Source organism: Anastrepha obliqua, chromosome 3 (genome assembly GCF_027943255.1).
Source record: "Anastrepha obliqua isolate idAnaObli1 chromosome 3, idAnaObli1_1.0, whole genome shotgun sequence".
Lineage (NCBI taxonomy): Eukaryota > Metazoa > Arthropoda > Insecta > Diptera > Tephritidae > Anastrepha > Anastrepha obliqua.
In genome coordinates this window covers 99,650,397-99,675,834 of record NC_072894.1, presented here as the reverse complement: position 1 = coordinate 99,675,834, position 25,438 = coordinate 99,650,397, and the positions used below count along the sequence as shown (strand labels likewise).

The 25,438-nt window shown below is 38.6% G+C and overlaps 1 protein-coding gene across 1 annotated transcript in view; it reads left to right on the top strand.

The window, feature by feature from the left end:
* The window catches only part of LOC129242135 (uncharacterized), a 159,712-nt gene that overhangs the window by 116,169 nt on the left and 18,105 nt on the right, over positions 1-25,438 (top strand). Inside the window, exon 6 of the mRNA XM_054878694.1 lies at positions 224-454. Within this exon, the coding sequence (XP_054734669.1) occupies positions 224-454 (231 nt within the window). The remainder of the gene's footprint in view (positions 1-223; positions 455-25,438) is intronic.

The window sequence follows — 25,438 nt, the reverse complement described above, 5'->3', positions numbered from 1 at the left end:
CTTAAATGTATATGTTCAAACTCGATAATAAAAAAAAAAATAGTTAAAAAAGTCAAACCGTTTGTGTTTTATTCAAAAAAGTTCAAAAGTTGAAGCGCTCTTACTGAAAAACCCTATATTAACAGTTAATTCAATTATTTTAATCTGCCTTTTAGTCTCTTTTTATATATTAAATACTCATTGATAACTGCATAATAAACTTATTTTTATTTTTATCACACAGGGTCCCTCTGTGGAGACAGAGAAATGCGGCAAAGCCATCGCTGATACTTGGGATTGCATTTACGAGAGCAGTGGCGCTACTTTTACAGCCGCCAATCGCACTGAGGTCAGTCAAGAGATTGGTCCCGGTTGTCGCTGTGGCTGCATTGTGCATTTGGGTTCGTCGAAACCGAAACGTATTTTAGCCGGAGCCACACAAAGCTGTCCAGGTCGTTCGTTTTGGCTCATACAGGTAAGTGCACTTAAGATAAATTTAAGAAAGTGCTTTAAGAGATGCATTATTGTATAATTTGTTATACAAGTAAGTGGGAGGCTAAAATATCTAGAAGAAGGACCTTTATTGTCATTTAGATTGATAGCCCTAAGATAGAGGAGGATGTCGGCGCCGCTATCTGCTTGGGGTATCTCCAAATTAGATAGTTACATGACTGCCAGTGGACTGCACTATTTTACGATTAAAGATATCTGCTCGCGAGAATCTAACAGAGGTCCAAAGATGTGTACGGTGTGAGTTGAAACACCACTAGCTTTGCTGGGAATCATCCTCATTGAAGACAATGGGATCCAAGACGGTGAAATCAGGAATTACAAAAATATGTTGGGGCCCACTTATCACACTTCGATACTTTAATGCCTCTTTCATATCAATTTTAGAGAGCAAGCAGGGTTCCGCAATCCAATAGAAATATATTCATACAAAATTTATTTGCAGATTTTGTGATCTACTGACTCAATGTAATGCCGAATCTCTCAGCTTGCATATCTTGTGGACAATGTCCTGTAAGGGCATGCAGAAAGTTCGAGAGGTAAAGCCTTGTTAACTTAGAAGCGGCCAGAAGATTCTGGGGGTCTTGTTGATGCGAAACTGACCTTACTCTGGAAAAGACCACAGGCATGCAAGGGAAACCACTTCGCGGTTACCCTACCTAGCTGACTTATCCGCTCAGCAATCTGCCTTAATATGCCTACGATTATGTATCTATATGAGCCTAATATCAAATAATTCGGATGCGATCGAAACGAAAGCCAAGCACTGCCCGACCAGTTTCGATCTCACTATTATCGAGCGCAGAGCTCTAATTACGACGAAGTAAATTTTTGCTGTTTGAAATTTGTGAGAACTGCTACTTAAGTACGCAACCAATTAATTGCTTCCGAGTGGAAGACACTGCAGTAGTCCGGTAATCCGAACTTAAATTTGATGGATAGCTTCTCGCAGAATACTTAGCCCTTCCATTCAGCTTCGAGCCTTCCGTGAATGGACTCACCAACCCCTGTCTTCAAATGCTGAAAACTTGTGGAATGCCCCGCTCCGACCAAGTCTAGGTTTAGATTGTTCAGTTCATCCTCATAAATTCTTAGAGTCTTAGTTTGGAACATAGGGCCGCAACGAATCTTTTCTATTCGGGTCGGTTTTGCGCCAGACTTTAACTTAATTCCAGCTAAGCTGCATGGAGCGGGTTTCTGACTTTAGTAGTCGTCTCCAGGTATTCGCTGGTCTTCCACGTCTGCGGCTTCCTTGGTGAATCCAGTCAATTGCGGGCCTTGTTAAGTCACAATTTACTCTGCCTAGAAAATTACCAATCCAGCCGCATTTTTTCTTTCGAATCTGTAATAGTATTGACTTCTGGCCAATGAGTCAGCGTTTGCGTAATATTTGGCCAGAGTTGAGAGATTTGATAATTTTTCGAAGGCATCTGTTTACAAAAAGTGTAATGAATGGGCTAGTGTCAGCTGACGTCGCATCCACGTTTGTTCAGTTCAGTTGCCAGCAGATAATTAAATGCTTGTAAGTTGGGTCAAGCTTATGACCAGAGTTACTATGATTATAAGTGAGAGGTCACTATGATTGCGAAATGTGCAGCGACAGTTTTGTCTGCGATATTCACAAACACTTCATTTCGCATTGCGTTAAAGTAGGAGTGGTCGGGCTGTGTACTACAAAATTATGATACTCATTCATTGATATTAGTGGCCTCAGCATCAGCGCTGTATTTTCGGTTGTTTTCCAATGAATTTGCTATTTGAGACTCTGTGGGCTCTCTTTTTAAACAAAAGTCATTCCAAGAGGTATTAACTACGTCCGTCCTTTTATATGTCGCAGAAACGTGATTAATATCGAACAGTGCTGAGAATGCGCCAAAGATATTTCAGAGAACTATTCTACCTAAGCTCTGTGGTCTATAAGGATCCATAAAACCCATAAAAATTCAACGGTTGTGTTGACTTGGACACCTAGATAGACAATGGGAAATGTCAAAGTGAACGAGCAAGGATTAAGTTTTGAAGGACCTGAAAGACCTCCCTTCGCAAGGGAGCGCAATAACTTGCGAAATGTTTAGCAAAGAGCAACATAAGAAGAGGGATTCTCAATCTATGAGGCACCACGGCCACCTATTGACCAAACCTTGTTCTTTTCGCAAAAAACCAACTGTATCTTTAATAATAGTATATTGTGGAAACTATTTCAGTCATAATTTAATTTTTTATCAATAACTGCTTACCCATCAAACCCATTAAAAATCTCACTTCTATCTGCATACTTTCCACAAATCAATGCGATTAGAGCACTTATCAGTTCTTAAACTATCCAATTTATATGATTATCTATGAATTGGAGTACGTGTTCTTCCTCTTCTCTCTTCCCTTTTTCACCATCGTTCAATTTACTTAATTAAAAAATATAATCGCTCCACTTTGCTGCCATTTCACTTTTTGCCACTTCAGTTACTCATATTTGCCCCAAAGCAATAATCGCACATTTATCCCATACTTATGCGTATTGCTATGTGTTAATATCTATGTGTGTATGAAGGTATACGAGTACATGCATTGGTATGTCTGTTTTATAAGAGTATATGGATTATGGCGTTGGAAAAATAAACGAGCTGTCATATGAATACTCTTCGAATGTCTCAATTCGCCATTTAATCCATTGACTTTCACATAACGAAGAAGAGATATCGTAAACTTCAATTACCCAACATTAATGGCGCTAACATTCAACTACCCAGTTGGAAATTGTATTCAATGAACTTAAGTGGACTAAAATGAAAACATTTGGGAAAGGATTTTGGTGATATTGAAAAGTTACTCGACGATGTTTTGAGTCTCATTGCATAGACATCCATCGGACAGTTAAAACTATTTTTGGCTTAGGCTTGAAATAAACAAAATAATAATATCAGAAGTGGCAGTTTTGTTGGTAGCTCTTTTGAATACCTCAGACTTAGCTGAGATCAGAAAGTTACCGTATGTAATTTTTTGGTTAAACGCTTGCTGAGTTTACTTGCGACCCACTTATTCAAGAGCAGAGTAGACCATAAGTAGCCAAAGGAAGCCGCATTCGCTCTTTACTCGGAAAAACCACCTCACGGTTATGCTCTGACTAGCCATCCCTTCAACTAAGAAGTTTCTGACAATGTCGCCAGCGAACTGACATATAAATAATTATATTTTAACAAAATAAACTACTATTATGATTTCTTATTATATAATATTAAGTAGTTCTACGATTTCTTCTCACATACACCCGGTTACAAAATTATAAGCACACCAATATTATCTTATAAAAATATAGTTTATATAATGCAAAGTTACAAACTTTGTGGAACATTTTTAAATTTTTTCAACATCCCATTAAAACTTTGAAGTTTTAACCAGAAGAATTTACTTTTCAGAATTTTTTCGGGTAAGCACTTTTATAGCCCATTGAATTTCTCTCTCTCTCTCTAATTGGCGCCTACACTCTTTTTGGGTGTTTGACCGAGCTCCTCCTCCTATTTATGGCGTGCGTCTTGATGTTGTTCCACAAATGGTATTTGAGGATAATAAAATGTAAGTTTTAGGTGCCTACAAAATACCGTTGATTTTTGTCAATTCTTTTTCCTGACGGTGCTAGGCTTTATCTTCCATATAGAAAATTTCCAGCATAAATTGCCGTATGTCTATCAGATTGAATCCTTATATCTTTAAAGGGGATAACACTAATCAGTAGCCAATGGACTGCTCCTTCAATAGCAGCTACTTCCGCTTGGAAAGTGCAGTTGTTTGTGATCCTAAATCTAAGTCTAATGAAAAGCTCCTCGCGGAACACAACTCAACCAAGTTTTCCAAACAACTTCGAACCATTTCTGAATAGTCCTGGCCGCTGTTTCAGGTATTTTAGTTTTCTGCTATGCTGGTGTTCTGATATGCCGGTTTCCTCATATTTTTCCATCTAAGAGCTCAGACACACAGAACAATTTTTTAAATTATAAACTGATTTTATTGGGACGAGCCGTCAGCTATGGCCCTGCTGTTATTTATTTATTAATTATTTATAAAAATTCCACAAATATTTATTACAATATCAGACTTTTAAATCAGAAACGATATTCACCTTATATGTTTATATGGAAGAAAATAGGCAACATCAATAGAGTGTGTCATAAAATTGTGCACTTAGAATTTTTTTTATTCTGAATTCTAATGAAAATTACCCAATTTTTTATACAGTTTTTTTTTTAAGTGTGAAACTTGGCCGTATTTGGTTTTTGTTGTGGAAGAAACTAAATTTTTATAAAAAAAATAATAACAAAAAAATAGTCAAAGCTTATCAATATGTCAGTGTGTTGTGCACTTTATTTTCACGCTGACTGTAATCCTCCGTATTGGTCTCTTATGGCATTTTCAATTGATGTAACAGGTGGCGCTAAAGTAATCCTCCTATCAGAAAATGCTATACATTTTGCGATTGGCCCCTAATGTCAGTTCTGTTTTGACATTTGTGTAGTAAACACATGCGAAATACACGTTAATAAACAATGTTACGCTACACTGCTCCAGAACGCGGAATATTGCTGACTATTTATTTGACCAATAATCGGTCGGTGACTTTGGCACAACGTGGATTTCGTCGCAGATTTCCTCGCCGTCCAACGCCTACTGGTGAAACACTGCGACGTTTAGCCGCTCGCCTCGAAGAGGCTGGCACAACACGAGATGCTGCCAGGCGTGGCAGACCCCGGAGTAGCCGTTCTGCAGAGAACATGCTGCTGTAGCCGAGGATGTCATGGAAGCGCCGTCGACATCGACCAGACGACGTGCCACGCAAATGGGTATCAGTCGACGGTCTTTACAGCTAGTTTTGGTACATAATTTGAAGATGTTTCCGTACAAAGTCCAGACGGTGCATCAGCTGTTAGTTGCTGACCGCCAATCGCGTCTAACATACGCTCAAGCCATCCTTAATCACCACCAAGAGGAAGATGATTTTTCATCAAAAATAATCATGAGTGATGAGGCTCATTTCCATCTTAGAGGCTACGTAAATAAGCAAAATTTACGCTTCTGGGGCACTGAAAATCCGCGTGTAACCCACGAAGAGCCATTACACCCACTCAAAGTCACTGTATGGTGTGCTGTTTTCGCTGGATGAGTCATCGGACCTTTTTTTCTTCTAAGACGTCGCGGGCCAAACGGTTACTGTGAATGGTGAGCGCTACAGAGCAATGATCAACGAGTTCTTTTTGCCGTAACTTGATGAATTGGGATTGGAAAACATGTGGTTCCAACAGGACGGTTCAACGGCACACACTGCACGTGCCACAACCGATATGCTGAAGGATGCATTTCCCGAGCGCCTTATCTCCCGTTTTGGCGATTTGCACTGGCCAGCAAGATCGCCTGATTTGACCGCTGCAGACTTCTTTTTGTGGGGCTTTTTGAAGTCGCGGGTTTATGTCAACAAGCCTCAGACTCTTGCAGCTCTTAAAGACAATATCCGTCAAGAATGTGAGGACCTATCGCCGGAAGTTTTGGCCAAAGTGATGGAAAATGCCATAAAAAGGGCTCAAATGGCAATCAACTGTGGCGGCGGCCATTTACATGACATCATATTCTCGACTTGATGTAAAAAAAATTAAAAGACCAAATAAAAATAATCCACAAGAAGAATCAAAGTTTTTCATTTTTTTTTTAATTACAGCCAAAAAACATCGCAAGGTTACTTTTGCGCCACCTTGTACGAAGATACATTTTTTTAGATGGCTGGCCACCTCCGCTATAGGCATGCCAAGGTGTATTTTCCATTATTCCAATTTCGATGTTATGTCTGCTTGCACATATCAGACTACAGCTGATATTGATTTCCAACTGGGCATGTATACAAATGCATATACACACATATACTCGTACATACACACTTGCACTTGCACAACATTAATGTTAAAGGCTAAAGCAGCCGCAGTAAAGTAATGGTATTCAGTAGCCATGATCGCGTTGATGGCAGCCAATCCAATTTGAAATTCTGTGAGTTGTAATACCGAACAATTTTTCGCTTTTACAAATATATACAGATTAAAAAATAAACAGATACATATATATATATTTGTGTGTGTGTGCGCACAAAGTGTTTGTTTGGCAGTTGCTGTTCTCACTTTATTCGCATACAACACCCACAGTTACTATTTTTCACACATATTAGCGCACACACATGCATTCCCACACGAGCATAGATCAGTGTGTATGGATGTGAGTTTACTGCACGGGCGCATAGTTGAAAATCCAAAGTTAATTGTATGGAAAAGCACCATTTTAACGCATTGCAATTAAGCCGTAGCAGTAACAGCAGCAACAACAAGAACAGCAGCAAACACTGACAACGTGCCAACGTGCCAACGCACCATACGCGCGCATGCCATCGAGAATCGACAAATGCACGAATGTGAGCAAATATATTTGCAAAAAGATGAAAAACTAGTCAATTGGGACTGGTGGCCTTCGTGTGCATAAAGTAAAATAAAACATCAAAGGAAAAAATTGTTAAAGCTACAAAAAACTACTGACTCTTGAGCGAGTGTTTGCACAAAAGTGGCACACAAACTCGTTCAAAAACCAATATTCAGATATACTCGAAAGGTAAAAATGATAGTTCAACCATAGCGCTGACGTTGGGGGTGAATAGCGAAAAAAAAAAATGAAAAATAGAAAATAAAAAATAAAAAGATGAAAATCTATTGGAAGTGTGCAGAATGAGGACTGACACAAGGGCAAACAAGAATATTTGCTCGCTCCAAATACTATGAAACATTATTGGTTATGTGCGGAGAAGAATTAGTTAAAGTAAATTTGGATAGGGCTGGTAGACTGGATGAAGTTAAGTAGCTGTTGATGGATTTCAGTATATAAATATGTACGTAAATCTGTAATACAAATTTGGAGGACGTAGTATCAAGGGGACAATTTCAATTACACTGTACAACCCACAAAAAAATTCCAACTTACACCAATGAACTCTGATAGAGAGTAGAAAAAAGTATGCATTTATCGGCTATTTGAATGCTTTTGTATACATTTTCTTAAGAGCGGCTGGGTCACACTTTACACGCTTATGCGCATTCTTATGGTAAATCAGCAGAGAAAACAATGTAATTCTTCCATTTTAGATGCATACAGCAATTCGATGTAAAAAATTATGGTGAATAATTTTGTGGAACATCTTAACACTAAAGCTCAATATTCAACTTAAAGTCCAGAAATACGACAAATATTTTTATTTATTTCTTTAATAGAGTAAAAGTTATTAATAACTATTACACTTACGAAATAAGCACTGGCTGCCAGGGCCTTCGGCTTATGGCATTTGAAACAAGAGTAATAATATAGATAAGGAACTATACAAGAGGATGGGAGAGGGTAGTTGAGGAAGTATGAGAAGATTAGTGGGTAGTGTGAGTTTGAGTTGAGTATAATTTGATATATAGTTTTCGCAAAGAGTTAAAGTTTAGATTAAGTTAGTTTAATAAATTTACAAATTAAGTTAATACTATTGTCATCTGTGTTATTGAGCAGATTCGAAAGTTCAAGGTTAGGATGAATATCATTTCTAGTGTATTCCAATCCTGGGCAGGTATCGAGGAGCTGTGTCATCGTGTAGTCATCTGAGTTGCAAAAAGGGCAGTTTAGGATGTGAACATGGGTGGTTATAGTGGGACCGATTCGAAGGCGTGTAAATATCTTGAGGTTTTGAGAAGACGTGTGTGTGGGATATATGGGCTTGCTGCCATTAGGATTGTACTTTTTGTAGTGGTGTTGGTAATTAATCCATTGACTCATGTACATATCTTCAAGTAATTTTCGTATAATTTTCCGAATATCTATGATATTAAAATATGCACTGAAGTGAAGGAGTTCTTGGGCGGCTTCTTTGGCTCTGGTATCAACGCACTTGTTGCCTTGTATTCCGGCATGACCCTTATGGAATTAGTATTTGATAAGATATTATTCCGGATTTCAATGATTATTGGAGTTTCGTTAGAATAGTGCAATAGAGCGTCCATTACAAATTTACTATCGCTGTATATAATGAATTTGCCGCCTTTGTCGGAGACATAAACTACCGCTTCAAGCAATGCAGCTACTTCCGCTGTGAATACTGAGAAGTAGGAAGGTAAAGCACCGACTGCGATTGTGACACCAAGCTGGTTTGTGACTGCAAACGATGTACTGATGTCTGTTTTAGATCCATCTGTATAAACGAACTCCCATTCGTTTTTTAAAGGAGCAACGATTTCATTGAAATGTTGGACGTATTCATTAGAGGCGGTGGACTCTTTGGGAAATTTTAGCAAATCCGCGATAAAAATAGGTTTTGGATTCAAGGCTGGTGGGAAAACTAGAACTGGTGGCAAAATCGCGTCGGATGTGACATTAAGTTTGATCATTAGTTCAGCACAACGTTGTATGGTAGACGGTTTGCGGCTATATTTATATTGTTGCTTCGCTTAGTTTACCAGTCCAAGTAATATTTTATTTTTGCAGTGAAGAAGCTTGGGTAGGAGTATTATTGTGTTGAGCTTGAATCTGTAGACAAAATTCAAAATATCTTTTAGGGTTAATTTCGTTAGTGTGTAAAAAAAATGGTTTCGATAAAATTTCAATACAAGTCAGTTGTTACATAATTTTAGTTTCTCAAGCATATTTCTGACCTAAAAATTGCATGTGATACTCTTATGTAACAAACTAGTTCTAGTTTTCTTTGCTGAGTAGATCATATTCAGATCTGCTAGCCTACTTGTTGCCCATTTGCTGCATTTTGATACCATTTTGATACAATTTTGAGACCTTCAACGTTTTTTTCATGTGATGGAGAAGGCTGATGGGAGTTAGGTTGGAGCCCCGCCTCAGGCTGTTGAATAAAGGAGCAGTCAGCGACCTTAATCGTCTAGCTGCCAAACCCGGAAACATTTCGTATTATTTTACGAACCGAACACTTTTCTGAGCGACACATTTTTGATTTGGCTGAAATTTTATTTACGGACTCCATATCCAAAAAAGGAATTAATTTTCCACATTTTTTTTGGATGTTTTTAGAGAAAGAATATAGTAAGGCCAACTTAGTGAAGCTTTAGGCTCATTTTACTGATTGTGTTTTTAACCGATTTTTGTGTTCTTTACATATTTAAAAAGGTCAATAATTTCTTAATTTTGTGAAAAAATTTCAAGGAAATCATAGGAAAATTGAGGGAATTATAAAAGTTTGACTGCAAGAATTGTACAAGTACAACCTGGTACTGATGAGAATTAGGCTCATTTGACCGATTTTGTAAACCGATTCTTGTGTTTTTTAAACATTTGAAAAGATTAAGTTTCAAGTAAATCGGAAGAAAATTGAGGGAGTTAAACTAATAGAAAAGCACAGATTAAATTGAAGGTTTGCACTTCGATCTTAAGGTCTTTGTTGCTCTCTACTTTTCGCAAATCCTCCTAGATTCAGTTCATGTAAAAAGTCTAGGCTAGAGCCGGGTAGGGTTAAGCGCAGTTGCATGTTTTCAGACAGTAACATACCAAGATTTTTACTTCTTGATGCTTTGACATCGCATTCGAAAAGCAACTGTAATGGCGTTTCCGGGAAGGACGCAAAATGAACAGACGTGAGGCTTTATAATTGGGTGCACAGTCTGTTTCAGTTTAACCTTTGAGGAGGTCTATAAGATGTTTAAATCTCTTTTAACTATATCCCAAAGTAAGGACCTGCACTTTGGTGTCAGCTAATGTCTTGTAATCCCAGTTTTTCACTTCTGAGTTCTTCCTTATTGATATGTGGTGCAATGAAGCCTCAACCGCTCTAACCTATCCATCCACTATCTCATTTCCGGATATGCCCCTTATGTCCCGCGACCCATATGAAACGAATGCATTCGCGCTTTATTAATGTAATCTCGCTTTGCACACAAGGTTTTTTGAAAAGAATAACAGCCCGACTGTCGTTCTGAATGGCGATTCGCACATCCGCTCATAACTCCGACTCTATTGGTGTTGCAGAAATTATTTTCATTTTCACTTGGAAGGTGAAAAAAAACCAATTTAAAAATTTTGAATAATTTTAATAAACAATATTAAAAACCGACCTCTTGGTATCAGCAAATGAAATGTTTAAATCGAAAATAGGAATAAAAAGAAGAATCTGTAATGAGGTTATGACGTTAGCAGACCATATTTTTACTAACTTACTTAGTTACTTATATGGTCTGATCAAGGATCATAAAACGTTACCGGATTGAGGCCGACTGCATCAAGCTTCGCCTGGCGTCTCTGCTTTACGCGCAACTTCTCCAATTTGTCACACAAAGCGATGATAGGGTTTAATCGACATGGTCCTTCCAACGGAGGCATGGTCCCCTACGTCGTTATCCTCTAACTTGTGAAGGTCCTCTAACTTGTGTCCTCCATGTGTCTCTCATTCAAATTTGTACAACTCCCTCAATTTTCGTCTGATTTGCTTGAAATTTTTATGGAACGTCAAACTTTTCAAATATATGAAAAAATAAACAATAGGGTATTAAACAAAAATCGGTTAAATTTGTCTAAGCCTCCCTAGCACTTAGTTTCCCTGTCTGAATCTTCTCAGGCAAATTTGTACAACTCCATTAATTTCCGAAGAGGATCGAAGAGTCTCTGAAGTATCTTTCACTCGAATACCTCAAAAGTGGCTGCATCAGTCTGAGACACAATCTATGCCTGAGCGCCATAGGGTAGCACGGGCAAGATGAGCGTCTTGTAGAGTATTAGTTTTTTTGGGCGAGAGAGGTCTCTCCCACACATTTGCTTGCTGAAACCATATATATATAAGTTATGTTGCCATACACCACTACACTTCCCAACGTCGCACCCTGTGATCACATTGCACTACACGTGAGTTCATTGCTCCAATTAAAGTTCACACAAGAACTTTCGCTGACGCGACACACGCGCAAGCGATCAATTGCAATATCCAATGCTTGGGAATTGCAAGGCCAGCATATTGGCCAACACGCGCAACCCAACGATTGCGAAATACCAGCAAGTGGTGGGAACTGCAACGTTGGCGAATTAGCTTAGGTTAAGAAGCTAGTTGGTAAGAATTATAATTTGTAAAGTTTAGTTAGAATCAGAACCGCAACTAGTGCGGAATAAAAATTATATGTGAACAATTGAAATCGCGTTTTTTATGTTATCGGTGAACAGTTGGTTCACCGCAACTTTAATTTTTTGGAAGCCCCTATCGGTCAGGGCTTAAGTGGCGCCCGAGCAGTCGGTGTGAAGTGGCTTAAAAAAAACAATAAACGATAATAACAAAATTTTTCTACATGTGCCAAAGCAACACAGTCAAAGTGTAAAGTCCAAGCAAAATTTTCCATGGCAAAGTCGAAAACGGAGTCAAAATCGAAGTTAACAACAAATCGGCATCGGCAGATGTTGTAACATAAAGCGCTAATTGAACTAAATTTTACGTGGTTTGCCACAAACGAATTGAAACAAGAAATTTGAATAGAATTTTCGTTTTTTTTTTTTTTTTGGATAAAAATTAAGCTTTGTTGGAATGCCTGTTGGTGCTTGTAAAATCAGTCAAACATCCTTTGTGAAGGGCAATACTTAGCTGTATGTGTGCGCGCTTTTGTGCATATTTGCCAATTCAACAGCAAATTTCGTGTAAAAGAAATCAAGTTCGGAAAAAAAGGAAAAGTTAATTGCATTGATTTATTTTGCATACGAAAAATCAAAAAATAAAAAAAAATAAAAAAATTGACTGAACTCTGAATTTGGAAACATTTGGTATCGCCGTTTTTCCAAGAAGCCAATGAAATATTGGTTTGTGTAAGTTTACAAATCTATTCTATCTATAAATATTTCTATTTTCAGGGAAATGAACTCCGACGAGATTTCCAGGTCCCTCGCAGAGATGAATGGCGCTCTGAATGCCATTCTTGCTAAAGTAAAGAAGTTGAGGAGCGTCTCAATAGGGTGGAAGCAACGAACAGAGGTGACACCTTGCAAGGCCTTACACAGGACCTGGAACGAATAGAGAGGAAATGATCGCCGGTAGTTGTACGCATAAGAACAAGGAATCAATTTTTAAAAAATTGTACAGCTAGTTGGCATTTTCTCTTAATTAACTTTCGAGAAACGTTGAGCAACAACAACTTTTTGCAGACCATCAATTTACCTTTATTTTTGTTGAGCATAAATAATTGTGTTAAGTAGATTTTTCGTTTGCCATTTTCCGAAATTTCGGAACTATTTGTCTTTACAACAGCAGCAAATAGTTTTTGAATTGACTGACATTTTCTTTCCAACCTCAAATTGTTGGAAAATTACAAAAAAGTACTATAGAATTAAATTCAAAATCATTTTTGTAGTAATTAAAGCTTTACGCTGAATTTAAATCCAAATCATTTTTGAAGAATTTGAAGCCTTCTGCTGAAGAGCTACTACAAGCACGTAAAAACTATGCGTAGCGTACCTTTTAGTTAGAAAAACTTCAAATTGTTGAAAAATTACAAAAAAGTACTATAAAATTTAATTCAAAATCAAATTTGAAGTATTTGCGTTGCTGTTTTTGGAAATAGCTATTTTTCTTAATTAATGCTAGAAAATTTATAAATCTTTTTTCAAATCATTATATTTTTTTTTTTTTTTGCAAAATTTTCTGTGCAAAATTTTTGAATCGTGTTTTGCAAAATTGTGGAATTCTTGCGCGTAATTTCAATGTTAAGCCATTTGAATTTTTTTTATCATAAAATTTAGTTTCCGCGCTCTGAAAATTATGCAATTTAAAAATTTGAGACATTTCTGCTCGGCTCAGAAAAATCTTTGGCGAGCCTTCAAAAATATTCAATAAGCCTGGCAAAAATATTTGTCAAGCCTTTCAAAATAATTTGAAAAGCCTTTCAAAAATATTCGAGGAACCCCATCCCGGTTACACGCGACACTACCTAGGGTCAGAGGGAATTAGCGAAGCAGAGCTTATCGAAGTCCTCAAGAAAAAACTAAGACCAAACGTAATCAATGGTATTAAGATTCCAGAAGCTCAATTAGGACTACTCCAGAAGGTATATTTAGAAAATTTTATGCAATATAAGATCCGAGTAGCTCAGACTATGGTAGAAGATTTGAGGGATCCGGATAGGATTTGCGATATAATATGGGGAGAACATAAAAGGGCTCACCGCAATGCCACAGAGAATAAGAAACAACTCCTTGAGAAATACTACTTTCCCAGAATGAACAGTATAATCAAAGGATATGTCTCGTCCTGCGAAACTTGTAAGGTCAGTAAATACGATAGGCATCCGAATGCACCAGAGCTGCAAAAAACACCAATCCCATCACGTCCTTGTGAGATAATCCATTTGGACATTTTCGAAATTCAAGGGGAGAAATTCCTCAGTGTTATCGACAAATTCTCAAAATTTGCGAAACTTTTAAATTTACGTAACAAGTCCACTTTGCACCTTAAGGACAAAATAATAAAACTCCTACACTATTTCACAACACCTGATATTCTCGTGACCGACAACGAGCGCGGTTTAATTAGTCCAATTATCCAGAACCTGTTAGACTCTTGAGGAATAAAATTGTATCGCACACCATCCCAAAGAAGCGAAGTGAATGGTCAGGTAGAAAGACTCCACTCTACCTTAATTGAAATAATTAGATGCCTGAAGATAGACAACCCAAAGTTAAGGACAAAAGAATTAGTTAACATAGCAGTGGATCGATACAATAATTCAATTCACTCGGTTATAAACCAAAAACCAAGTGAAATATTTTTTAATCGAGCAAAATCCTCTAACTGTCAGGAGCTGTTAGAAAAAAGTAGAAAAACTAATAAATATTTGAAAGCCTTGCTGACAAAAGAGCAGCTAGACCAGATCAAACGTCACAATAAGAAAAGATCTCTTCCGGAGCGTTATGACGAAAACGATGTCATATACGTGAAGGACAAGCAGATTAAGGGAAAGCAAAAACCCGTGTATAAAAAAGAAATTGTTGCAAAGGACAATAAAGTATCAGTCACCACGCTAAGTGGCAAGAAAATACATAAAACTCACATAAAAAATGTGAAACGCAGGAATACATATCCTAGCACTTAAACAAAAAAAAAAAATAAAAAAAAAATAAAAAAAAAACACTAAAATAAAAATTATAAAAGAATTATACTGAAATAAACTAAAATAAGAAATAAAACTTGGTACTAAGGGGTAGTTAATCTAACAAGAGCGGGCTTGTAAGTGGGACAAATCGTGCCTTAACCGGATAACGCGATTCTCCATAGCTGGTTCGAGAAATGATAACACCTCTAGTCCAAAACAAAAGGAAATGGTCATTACTACAAGAGCGGGCTTGTTAGTGGGATAAATCGTGCCCTAGTAGGCTCGTAGTGCCATCGAATTTGACAAATGGCTACACTACTTCCAAACGGGATTCTGGCGATCTCTCCGTAGCTGGTTCGAGAACAGTATGGCCCTCTGTCCTAAGCAAAATTTAAAATGCCTCCCCCGCATAATCGGCTGGAGAAGAAAGAAAAAAAAACAAAATTTAAAATGCCTCCCCCGCATAATCGGCTGGAGAAGAAAGAAAAAAAAACAAATTTTAAATGCCTCCCCCGCATAATCGGCTGGAGAAGAAAGAAAAAAAAACAAAATTTAAAATGCCTCCCCCGCATAATCGGCTGGAGAAGAAAGAAAAAAAAACTTTTATAATGCCTCCCCCGCATAATCGGCTGGAGAAGAAAGAGAAAAAAAAAAAAAAAAAACAAAATTTAAAATGCCTCCCCCGCATAATCGGCTGGAGAAGAAAGAAAAAAAAAAAACAAAATTTAAAATGCCTCCCCCGCATAATCGGCTGGAGAAGAAAAAAAAAAAAAAAAAAACACAAACCCAACATATTTCCCATTTTGTGTTTTTCCTAATTTTCTGTTCCTTTTCATTTCTATTTATGAATATTTTTGTAATAACAATATAAAGTAAATTTAAAAAAATTTTTCTTTTTAATATTCCCTACTAATCATTATAAAAAAATCGTTTTATCCAAAAGGAAAAAAATATACAAAAATAACATAACTTGTAAACCACTTGTAAACTTTAAACCACTAACACACTAACAAAATAATATCGCAGGAAAAGCTAAAATCCTAAACCAGGATAGTAACACTAGTTTAATGATATTCAATCTAATCCTGAGAATTCCGCTTACTAATAATACCTTCCTACTATCAACAACATTTTTCGCTTTTTACGAAATACCTTCTTAGAACCTAACAACGACTAACTTACTAACTACATTAAAATAGAATTAACATCTTGCGTTGCAGATTCCCACTGCTGGCAAATGCCATCAGCGGTCTGAACATTTTCAATTACAAGGCTCCGATCGTAACAATCCAAAATGGAAACGGGTGGATCATTGGCGGGTCATTCAAACTGGTACACGTCATCAATCTACAACAATATGCTACAACCTTGAGGCAAATGGAAAACTTAACAAACCGAATTGAGGACCAGATATTAACACAGCACTACATCAATCAAACGCTAGAACGACTTCATGAACTAATGGGCAACACAGGTAGAGCAAGAAATACTCGATCTATCGACTGGCTAGGCTCAGCGTGGAAATGGATAGCAGGATCACCTGACGCAACGGATTGGAACAATATCCTGCACAGTCAAAATCAGATAATTCAGAATAGCAACCATCAGTACAGGGTTAATAAGAAACTATTCACGGCTACACAGGAAGTATTAGAAAAAATCGACGAGGTCGTGGACCGCACGAAGAACGTGGTAAAGGAAACAGAAATCATGGAATTCAGACAAAACGCACTTCACAACATTTTTCTTCTTCGCGAGGATGTAAACGAAATGGTGCGGGGATGTCAGTTGGCAAAGAATGGAATTGTCAACACCAACCTACTGGATATGGACGAAATTAACCAAATTCTATCAGAAATAGAAACGCTCCCATATCAGAATATAATAGAAGCAATCGAATATGGCCAACCGTCGGTACTGACTAACGGGACACTTCTCCTCTACGTCCTTTCAATGCCAAAAGTAACAACTAAAAAATATAATCTCCTGGTTACTCGCGCTGGAATCTATGGAGGTAAGCAATTAAATCTCCCTTTTGACAGGATGCTTGTCAACCAGGAAGAGACGTACGGTCTAACAAAGAATTGCCTGGTAATCAGCTCGTCCACGGTATGTAAATCAGAATCCTTGATTAAACTGGAAGAAAGCAGTTGCCTACCGCGACTCCTAAAAGGTGGAGAAGCCAACTGCGAATTCATCAGACAGAATGGGTCACAAATAGAGCTGATAAACGAGAACACCGTGTTTATATCAAACTTCCAAGGAGTAATCAAAAATAGCAATGCCTCTATTACGGTAAATGGCACCTACGTAATCCAATTAAATAACGAAACAGTCAGCATTGGTGACCAAGTATTTTCTAGTTATGAAACTATTACCGCACAGGCCCTTCCAGCAGTACTATCAAAGGTGAAGAGCCAAACAATGAAGGTCAACCTAGAATACGTCCACGACCTGACCATGGAAAACATAAGGTATCTTGGGTACGTTAATGAAAAGGTAAATTTCTCTCTCGCTTCAGAAATCCTCTCGATATGCGCAATTGCTCTTATTGCCGCCATGCTGTGGAGATGCTACAATAGAAAGCTAGACCTTCCGCCAGTTGAAATCCCGACTCATTGGTCAGATAACACTAACAACAGCAAAATCATTAGAGGAAAGTCTGCTCCTGAAATTCATCGCCTGGACAATAGCCTGCCAGTCACACCAGTCAGTATCAACATGTCACCAGGAAACTGTAGTTACTCTCTACAACATTTTACCCCCTCGCAATTTTCGTCTTTTGATCTGCGAGACGCAGATCTTTAAAGGGGGAGGAGTTATGTTGCCATACACCACTACACTTCCCAACGTCGCACCCTGTGATCACATTGCACTACACGTGAGTTCATTGCTCCAATTAAAGTTCACACAAGAACTTTCGCTGACGCGACACACGCGCAAGCGATCAATTGCAATATCCAATGCTTGGGAATTGCAAGGCCAGCATATTGGCCAACACGCGCAACCCAACGATTGCGAAATACCAGCAAGTGGTGGGAACTGCAACGTTGGCGAATTAGCTTAGGTTAAGAAGCTAGTTGGTAAGAATTATAATTTGTAAAGTTTAGTTAGAATCAGAACCGCAACTAGTGCGGAATAAAAATTATATGTGAACAATTGAAATCGCGTTTTTTATGTTATCGGTGAACAGTTGGTTCACCGCAACTTTAATTTTTTGGAAGCCCCTATCGGTCAGGGCTTAAGTTATATATATGTATATACATATATATAATTGGCGCATACACCCGTTTTGGGTGTTTGGCCGAGCTCCTCCTCCTATCTGTGGTGTGCATCTTGATGTTGTTCCACAAATAGGAATTACCGAAACCATAGTAACACCAAGCCTGACGTAGGTTTATCTCCAGGCTGACATCGTTTGTTGACAATTTGAAAAGCATAGTTGTCCACTGAAATGCTGGATTCAAACGCCGTGTATCTGTGTATCTTTTCTAGTGGGCAGGAAATACTTCGCACCGCCAAAACCACTCTAGTTGACATTTTTATTAAAATTTATTTAATTTATTTTTTAAAGGTTTCCCTGGTTTGAAGACCCTATATTCATATTTTAAGTTAAATGTTTTCTCCTGATTTTCACTCGTTTTCGAATTTTGTTTTTACTTCAATTTTTTCTTTTGTTTCTTTTTTTTTGCAAAAATTCTAACCTTTTATGTATCATAGTTTTTCCTATCGACTCAACAAGGCAATCTAATATATCCATATGCATACTTACATATGAACACCTGCAAGCTAAGTCAACAACAATACTCCCACCACTTAGTCTTCGTCTACGTCAATGCATACAAATAGGGGCCATCCCGCAATTATGGTAAATTGTGGGTGAAATTTGTCCATACGTGATAGGGTAACCAAATATACACAGAAACACGAGACTGAGTGGTGGTGAGGCCGATTGCTCACACAAGGCGAATTCCCTGTATGTATAAGTAACCATTTATATGTTTATGTAGAGTATATATGTAAGTATGCATGCTTGTGAATCGAAACATGGCGAGTGGTCACACAGCGACGATGAGCGATGAGTGTAGCTGTGTGGCCGCCATACTTCTGGGTTAAAGTTCACGCTAAAGTTTAAGGGTGCAATGACACGAATGCCAATAATCAAACAAATAGTGATAAGCATAAATGATGTAAACACATACATACATATGTATCTATTTGAGTAAGTGAAGGATGTAGTGCACACAGGAAATAACCTGCTGCACCAATACACCAGCTATTCTCAACTCATTTCGTCCAAAATAGAGCAGCTAGTAAGCTAGTCGCAGGATATGTTATTTTTATATGAGATTTTTATTTGTTCAACCTGCTGTGCTGCGCTGCCGTAAGGTATCTACGGCCACACTACGCTGTCACATCAATGAACTTCAGCGCCGCACTCGGATGGCACTACGCTCATTTGTGTGATAGTATGTATGTAGGTACATCCTACACATATTCGGATGCGTTTGTTTGCAGGCATGTGAGTGTCAGCGTGAGTGGATTTGCTGATTGGTATACTTGAATAGTAGTCAAACATTGAAGTTGATGTTGAATAGAGTGCTCAAGTGAGCGGAAAAAATGCCATAGAAAAAGAAGTGGAAAATTGTGAAAAAGGTGAGTGTGCGTGCGACACACATTCCTCTGTTTGTTTTTTTTTTCTTTTTTTTTTTTGGTTTTTTTCCTTCTTTCGGCCTGATCTTTTGCCATTTCTTTGCGCTCGCTTTTCCACAAAATGAAGTGTTAGCTGTGATGCTTGATGATGATGATGGGCCTCTTCGATGACGATGACAATGACGACGACAGCAACAATGTTGCCGCCGAAATGGTATTAGTGTGCGGCAACAACAATGCACACCTCATTGTCGTGCCACTCAAAAGTGTGTTTTTCGAAAATTGCTGCGCATTTTTTCGTTTGTGCATCATTTCGAGACGCATTTTGCGACAATGAGTGTGCGTGTGTGTGTCTGGGAGTGTAAAGTACGCATACGTAGTAGTTATTTTTCATTCATTCCTTTTATCACAGTTTTCGGGTTGAAACGGTGCAAAAATAAAACGCATTTGTAGGGCGCGCTGAGTGTTTGTGCGAAATTCGCATTAAAGTAAATTGCTACACATTTTTGTTTCCTTCCACTATCACGTCGCTTTTGTATTGCCAACAAAAACAAAACCAAAGCAAATATATACAAAATATGTATGCATGTTTGTATGCATGTGCGTGTGTGTGTGCTCACTATGCTTACTACCCACTGCGACTGTTTATCATGCCGGATTTGTAGCCTTTAGCATTGCACTGCGGGCCACTCCAATCCGCACACACACACACATCCATACATGCACAACTATCATCTTCCTTGCTTCGCAGTTCACATTCCCCCCTTTTGCAATGTAAGCTTGTTTATTCTGCCATTTGTCGTTCTTCTTTTGCAATTTTATTGTTATGACGCCAACAGCATCGGCACCAATAGCAATGACTTTGTTTCTAACACGTCGCAACTGTTAAGTGTGCGCATACACACATAGCCACCGACCACCATACAAAGACACCCGCACACACAAACAAACAAGCTCGCAAAATATTCACATCTCTCTCACCTCTTATCGTCTTTCTATCGTTTTCGTTGGAAAAAATGAAATTATATTAAGATAAAAAAAGACTTATATTTTATTACATACGAGCCACATCGAGTTGGCTGGACACAATAATCATCATCGACATGCACGGCACACTTTGTTGTTGTAAGTCATTGTCGCCTTGGACAGCATTAATTTAGTTTTATGGCTGTATGAATTTCCAAGAGGAATGACAGAGAAACTCACTCAAATAAATATAGAGATTTACAGACAGGCCAGCAGGGGCAACACCATTCCCTGAGCACTTGCAGATGGGCAAACTATTTATTTTTAGGTGTAACGGGTGGCAGTGGGTATAGCACACTTTTTCTCATTGAATCCAAAGAAATGAATAAATAAATAAAAAATCATTGAAATTGCTTGTCGTAGGTGTATTCCGTACGTTAACAAAAGTTTTATATTTTAACCTAAAAATTTTATTACCGAAAATTTTTACGCTTTCTTTTCTTGTCATAAAAAACCATAACAGAGAGTCTGAAAAATGTCGTAAAAATGTAAATATTTCTCAAAAAAAAAAACACAAAAAAAAAACATTCTTATAGCTAAAACATATATTAAAAATATGTGTTATTAATTTTCCAAGCCGATAATACTTTTTTTTGTGAATATTCTATTGTTTTTAAGGGGTAGTCAGAGGCCCGAAAAAATGATGATTTTCAATAATTTTTTTCTTCTAGTTAATACCTTACTTTTACAAAAATAAAAACATAGCATTAATACATAATGTTTCGACTTGACTTTATTATTTATAAATTTCAAAAAAAAAAAAAATAAATATGTAATAGTTCTAAAAGTTATCGCTGTCTGTGTGGATCCCGTTTCTTCAGAAATCCCTTGCGGTGATCATCACAAGTCCTTGGAGATTCATCTAAAATCAATCGGAAAACAGAAATTAGTTTTATTAATAGAGAATCTTGTGCCCGATCTTCTCAAAATTAACAATATGGCGCCCTGAGGAAATATTTTTCAGATTTTCGAGAAAAAAAACCGACAATTAATTGTTAAAAAAAACGAAATTTTTGAAAAAAAGGTACGATCTTTTTATGGTTTTCAAAAGCAGTATACATTTTATTGGAATCTACGAAGCGGTTTTTAAGTTACAGTGATCACCAATTCAAAAAACATAGTTTTGAGAAAAACGCATTTAAAGTTTTGCGAACGCTCCGAAGCGCACGAGCGCCTTTGTTAATTGTTGAATAACTCGAAAAGTACAGGGTGGCTGATGAAAGCCGCTACCAAAAAAAAATTGAATAACTTTTTTTCTTTTTAAGTTATCTGTTCCATTTTTGTTTTAATTTGCAGATTGATCTTTAAAATTTATTAAAATGGATAACTGGGACACGCAAACAAGAATTTGGATAGTCCGCCGCTATCACGCACTGGAGTCCGTAGTTTTGGTACAGAGAGAGTACAGGCGGATGTTTGGCGGCGATCCCCCGAGCAGATGGACCATAATGAGACTGGTGAATAATTTTGCTGAGCAAGGAACAGTCGCAAGAAGGCCTTATCATCGAAACCCACCAGTTCGGTCGGAGGAAACGATCGCTGCTGTAGCTGCAGCTATACAAAGCAATCCAAGGGTTTCAACAAGAAGCTTATCTGCTCAACTTGGTGTCCGCCGACCGTCTTTGCAAACAATAATGCACAAAGATTTAGACTTATTTCCCTACAAAATTCAAATGGTTAACAAACTGAATGCAGCAGACTTGCCGATTCGCTTGGAATTTTGCCAGAAGATCCTGCAAATGGTGGAAGAAGACCAAAACATGTTAAACTGCCTTTTCATGTCTGATGAGGCCCATTTCGATTTAAACGGCAATGTGAACAAAAAAAATTGTCGAATATGGAGTACTTCTAACCCACAGATACTCCACGAGACGGAATTGCATCCTCTTCGCATGACAGTGTGGTGTGCGGTTTCTTTACGCTGTATTGTCGGGCCTTATTTTTTTGAAGAAAATGGTCACACCGTTACGGTTACTGGAGACCGTTATTTGAAAATGCTGAAAGAATTTTTCTATCCAGAACTACGCCGAAAGAGAATTCCTTTCAACTCTGTGTGGTTTCAACAAGATGGGGCAACGTCTCACATAGCCCAGACTGTTATGACAGAGTTGCGACGAAAATTTCCCAATAAACTGATTTCAAGAAACTCCGAATTTCGTTGGCCCCCCAGGTCGCCTGACCTTACTGCACCTGACTTTTTCTTGTGGGGTTTATGTAAACAAGAAGTTTATAAAACAAAGCCAACAAATTTGGATGAACTAAAACAATCCATTCGGGCAACAATTGCGGCTATTCCTGTCGCAACTCTCAAAGCAGCAATGAACAACTTTTTACTAAGATGCCGCACTTGTGTCAACGAGCATGGGGGGCATTTAAATTCAATTATTTTTAAAACTAGTTAAGCTACATTTAATAAAATTTAATGACCTTCAACTTGAAAAAAAAAATAAATGAATTCCATACACTAAAAAAAAAGTTATTTGAGTTTCTTAATGTAGCAAAATTCATCAGCCACCCTGTATCTGTGGGATTCACTTCAAATTTTTACACAATATTTTAAGAAATTATACTTTAAGAAAATGCAAAAGAAAGATCCAAGCTTTTGAACTACCCCTAACCCCTTAATGTTAATGTAAAAGTTGTAATTTGGCATACTTAAGCAAAAATACTAAGCACACACACTATTACACACCTAGGTGAGCATGCGACGCAGCCATGTCTAAAACAAGGCCTAACAGGCATAATAGTGAACCCGTTTACTGGTGGACAGCGGAGATTCCGGAATTGCGTACCGAGTGCAACAGAGCAAGACGAGTTTATCAGCGTTCTAGGGGCACGCACAGTTTCCAAGGGAACCAGCTTCAGTATAAGCAAAAAAGGAAGGCACTGAAAAAGGCAATTAAAGGGAGTAAACGACAATGTTTCCTCCAACTATGTGACGAAGTCGATAGTGACCCTTGGGGACTCGGGTATAGGCTAGTCATGAAAAAACTGAAAGATTTCAAGCCACTCCCAACAACGTGCCCGGCCACACTGCGTAATGTAGTTGAAACATTGTTCCCAGCACAAGATGCTCTCCGAGCCTATGATTTCGAAAAATGTTGTGAGGGGGACCAAAATATGCAGTTGACAGACAAAGATGAGCTCCTGATGATCACTAAACGGATCAAAAACAATAAAGCTCCTGGCCCAGACGGAGTCCCCAACGAGGCACTAAAAGTGGCAATTCGAAGCCATACCGACATTTTTGTAGATCTCTACAATACATGACTAAAAGAAGGCACACTTCAAACTCTGTCGAAGTTACAGAAACTGGTGCTGATTCCAAAAGGATCTAAACCAGCGGAAGATCCTACAGGCTACCGCCCCCTTTGCATGCTCGACACCGCAGGTAAAATTCTAGAACGGTTGATCGCTAATCGTCTGGAGGCTGCCATTGATGACGCAGGCGGCCTATCATCCTCGCAATTCGGATTCCGCAAGGCTTGCTCAACCACAGATGCTGTAGTTGCGGTTAAAAGCATTGCGCAGAAGGCAATCGAAGGAACTCGGTGGTTATACGGTAGCAAGGAATACTGCCTAATGGCGTGAAGAATGTCTTCAATACGGCGAACTGGAACCAGATTCTGATGGCGCTTGATTCCTTCCAGGTTCCAACGTATATACGAAAGATTATACTCAGTTATTTCACTGACAGAACCCTACGCTATAATACCGATGCGGGTGTTAGGGAATATAAAATAACTGGCGGAGTTCCACAAGGCTCAGTCCTAGGCCACTTGCTGTGGAATACTATGTATGACGGAGTCTTACGTCTCAGTTTACCCCCAGGGTCCAAAATTATAGGGTTTGCTGACGATATCGCTGTTGTGGTCGTAGCTAAAGTACTACAGCAAGCAGAAGCAACCTGCAACCAGGCTGTCGGCTTGGTAAAAGAATGGCTGCGCAAGAAGCAACTAATTGCAGCTCATATGTGAGTTGTATGAAATCAGTGTATCAACTGAGTGCCCTCAGAGTGTGCTGCGCGTTTCGAACGGTATCAGAAGACACCATTATGGTTATTGCAGGACTACTCCCAATAAATTTAATGGCAAAAGAGTACGCTGAAGTTTACCAAAACAAAGCTACTTCAGAACGACAGACAATACGCAAGGAAGCAAAAGAGCGTAGCTTGCGTTCATGGCAGGGAAGTTGGAGTTCGTCCCTGAACGGACGCTGGACGTACCGTCTGATTCCCTTAATAGCCAAATGGGTTAGCCGTAAGCATGGACAGTTAGACTATCATCTGACCCAAATACTGACGGGACATGGGTGTTTTAAATCCTATCTATATAGGTTTAAGCACGAAGACGGCCCGTACTGTTCGCATTGTGCACCAGAAGATGCAGAACATGTTTTCTTTGTCTGTCCGCGATTTGTGTTCGAAAGGGAGGAATTAAGCACTAGGGTGGGGAAGCCAATTTCGGCTGATAACCTAGTCGATATTATGTTAGAGGCAGGAGAACATTGGTCCGCTGTATGTAATATGGCAAAAATAGTAATCTCCAAACTGCGTCGCGCTGAACAACAGCGCAGATCTTCATGAAGAGGCAATAGGCCGTTCCCCTTCCCGTCAAGTGATACTTGACGGTTGACGTCGCTGAACAGCACAGCGCAAATTTTCAAAAATTGGCAATAGGCCGCTCCCCCTCCCGCGAAGTCATGCTTAACGGTTGTCCCGCGGTGGGAGGGAAACGGAGCTGGGGTGGGTTTTTAGTGGGTGAGTCGAAAGGCAAGTCCCACACTTTTCGGCTTTCAATGCTTTGTGCCACCTCCATAAAAAAAAAAACACCTAGGTGTGCCTAGGTTTGCCTAGGTAAATAGGAATAAGAAGAGTGCTTTTGCTTGTATTTCTGTACAATAGTCATGAGCTGGTTCGAGTTGAATTTGAGAAGAATATTCGGCCCTATACGATTAGAAGACGGTATAACCAGGAGCTCAGAGTTATAATCGGGGGAAGAAATTTACCGCGGTTTGCAAAGCCCTAAAGATTACGGTGGTGTGAACACATTTTAAGCAAACCCTGAAGGAGCAAAAAGAGAAGAGACCCGCCAAAGAGACGATGGTTGCAAGATGTAGAAGATGATATACGAAAGATGAAA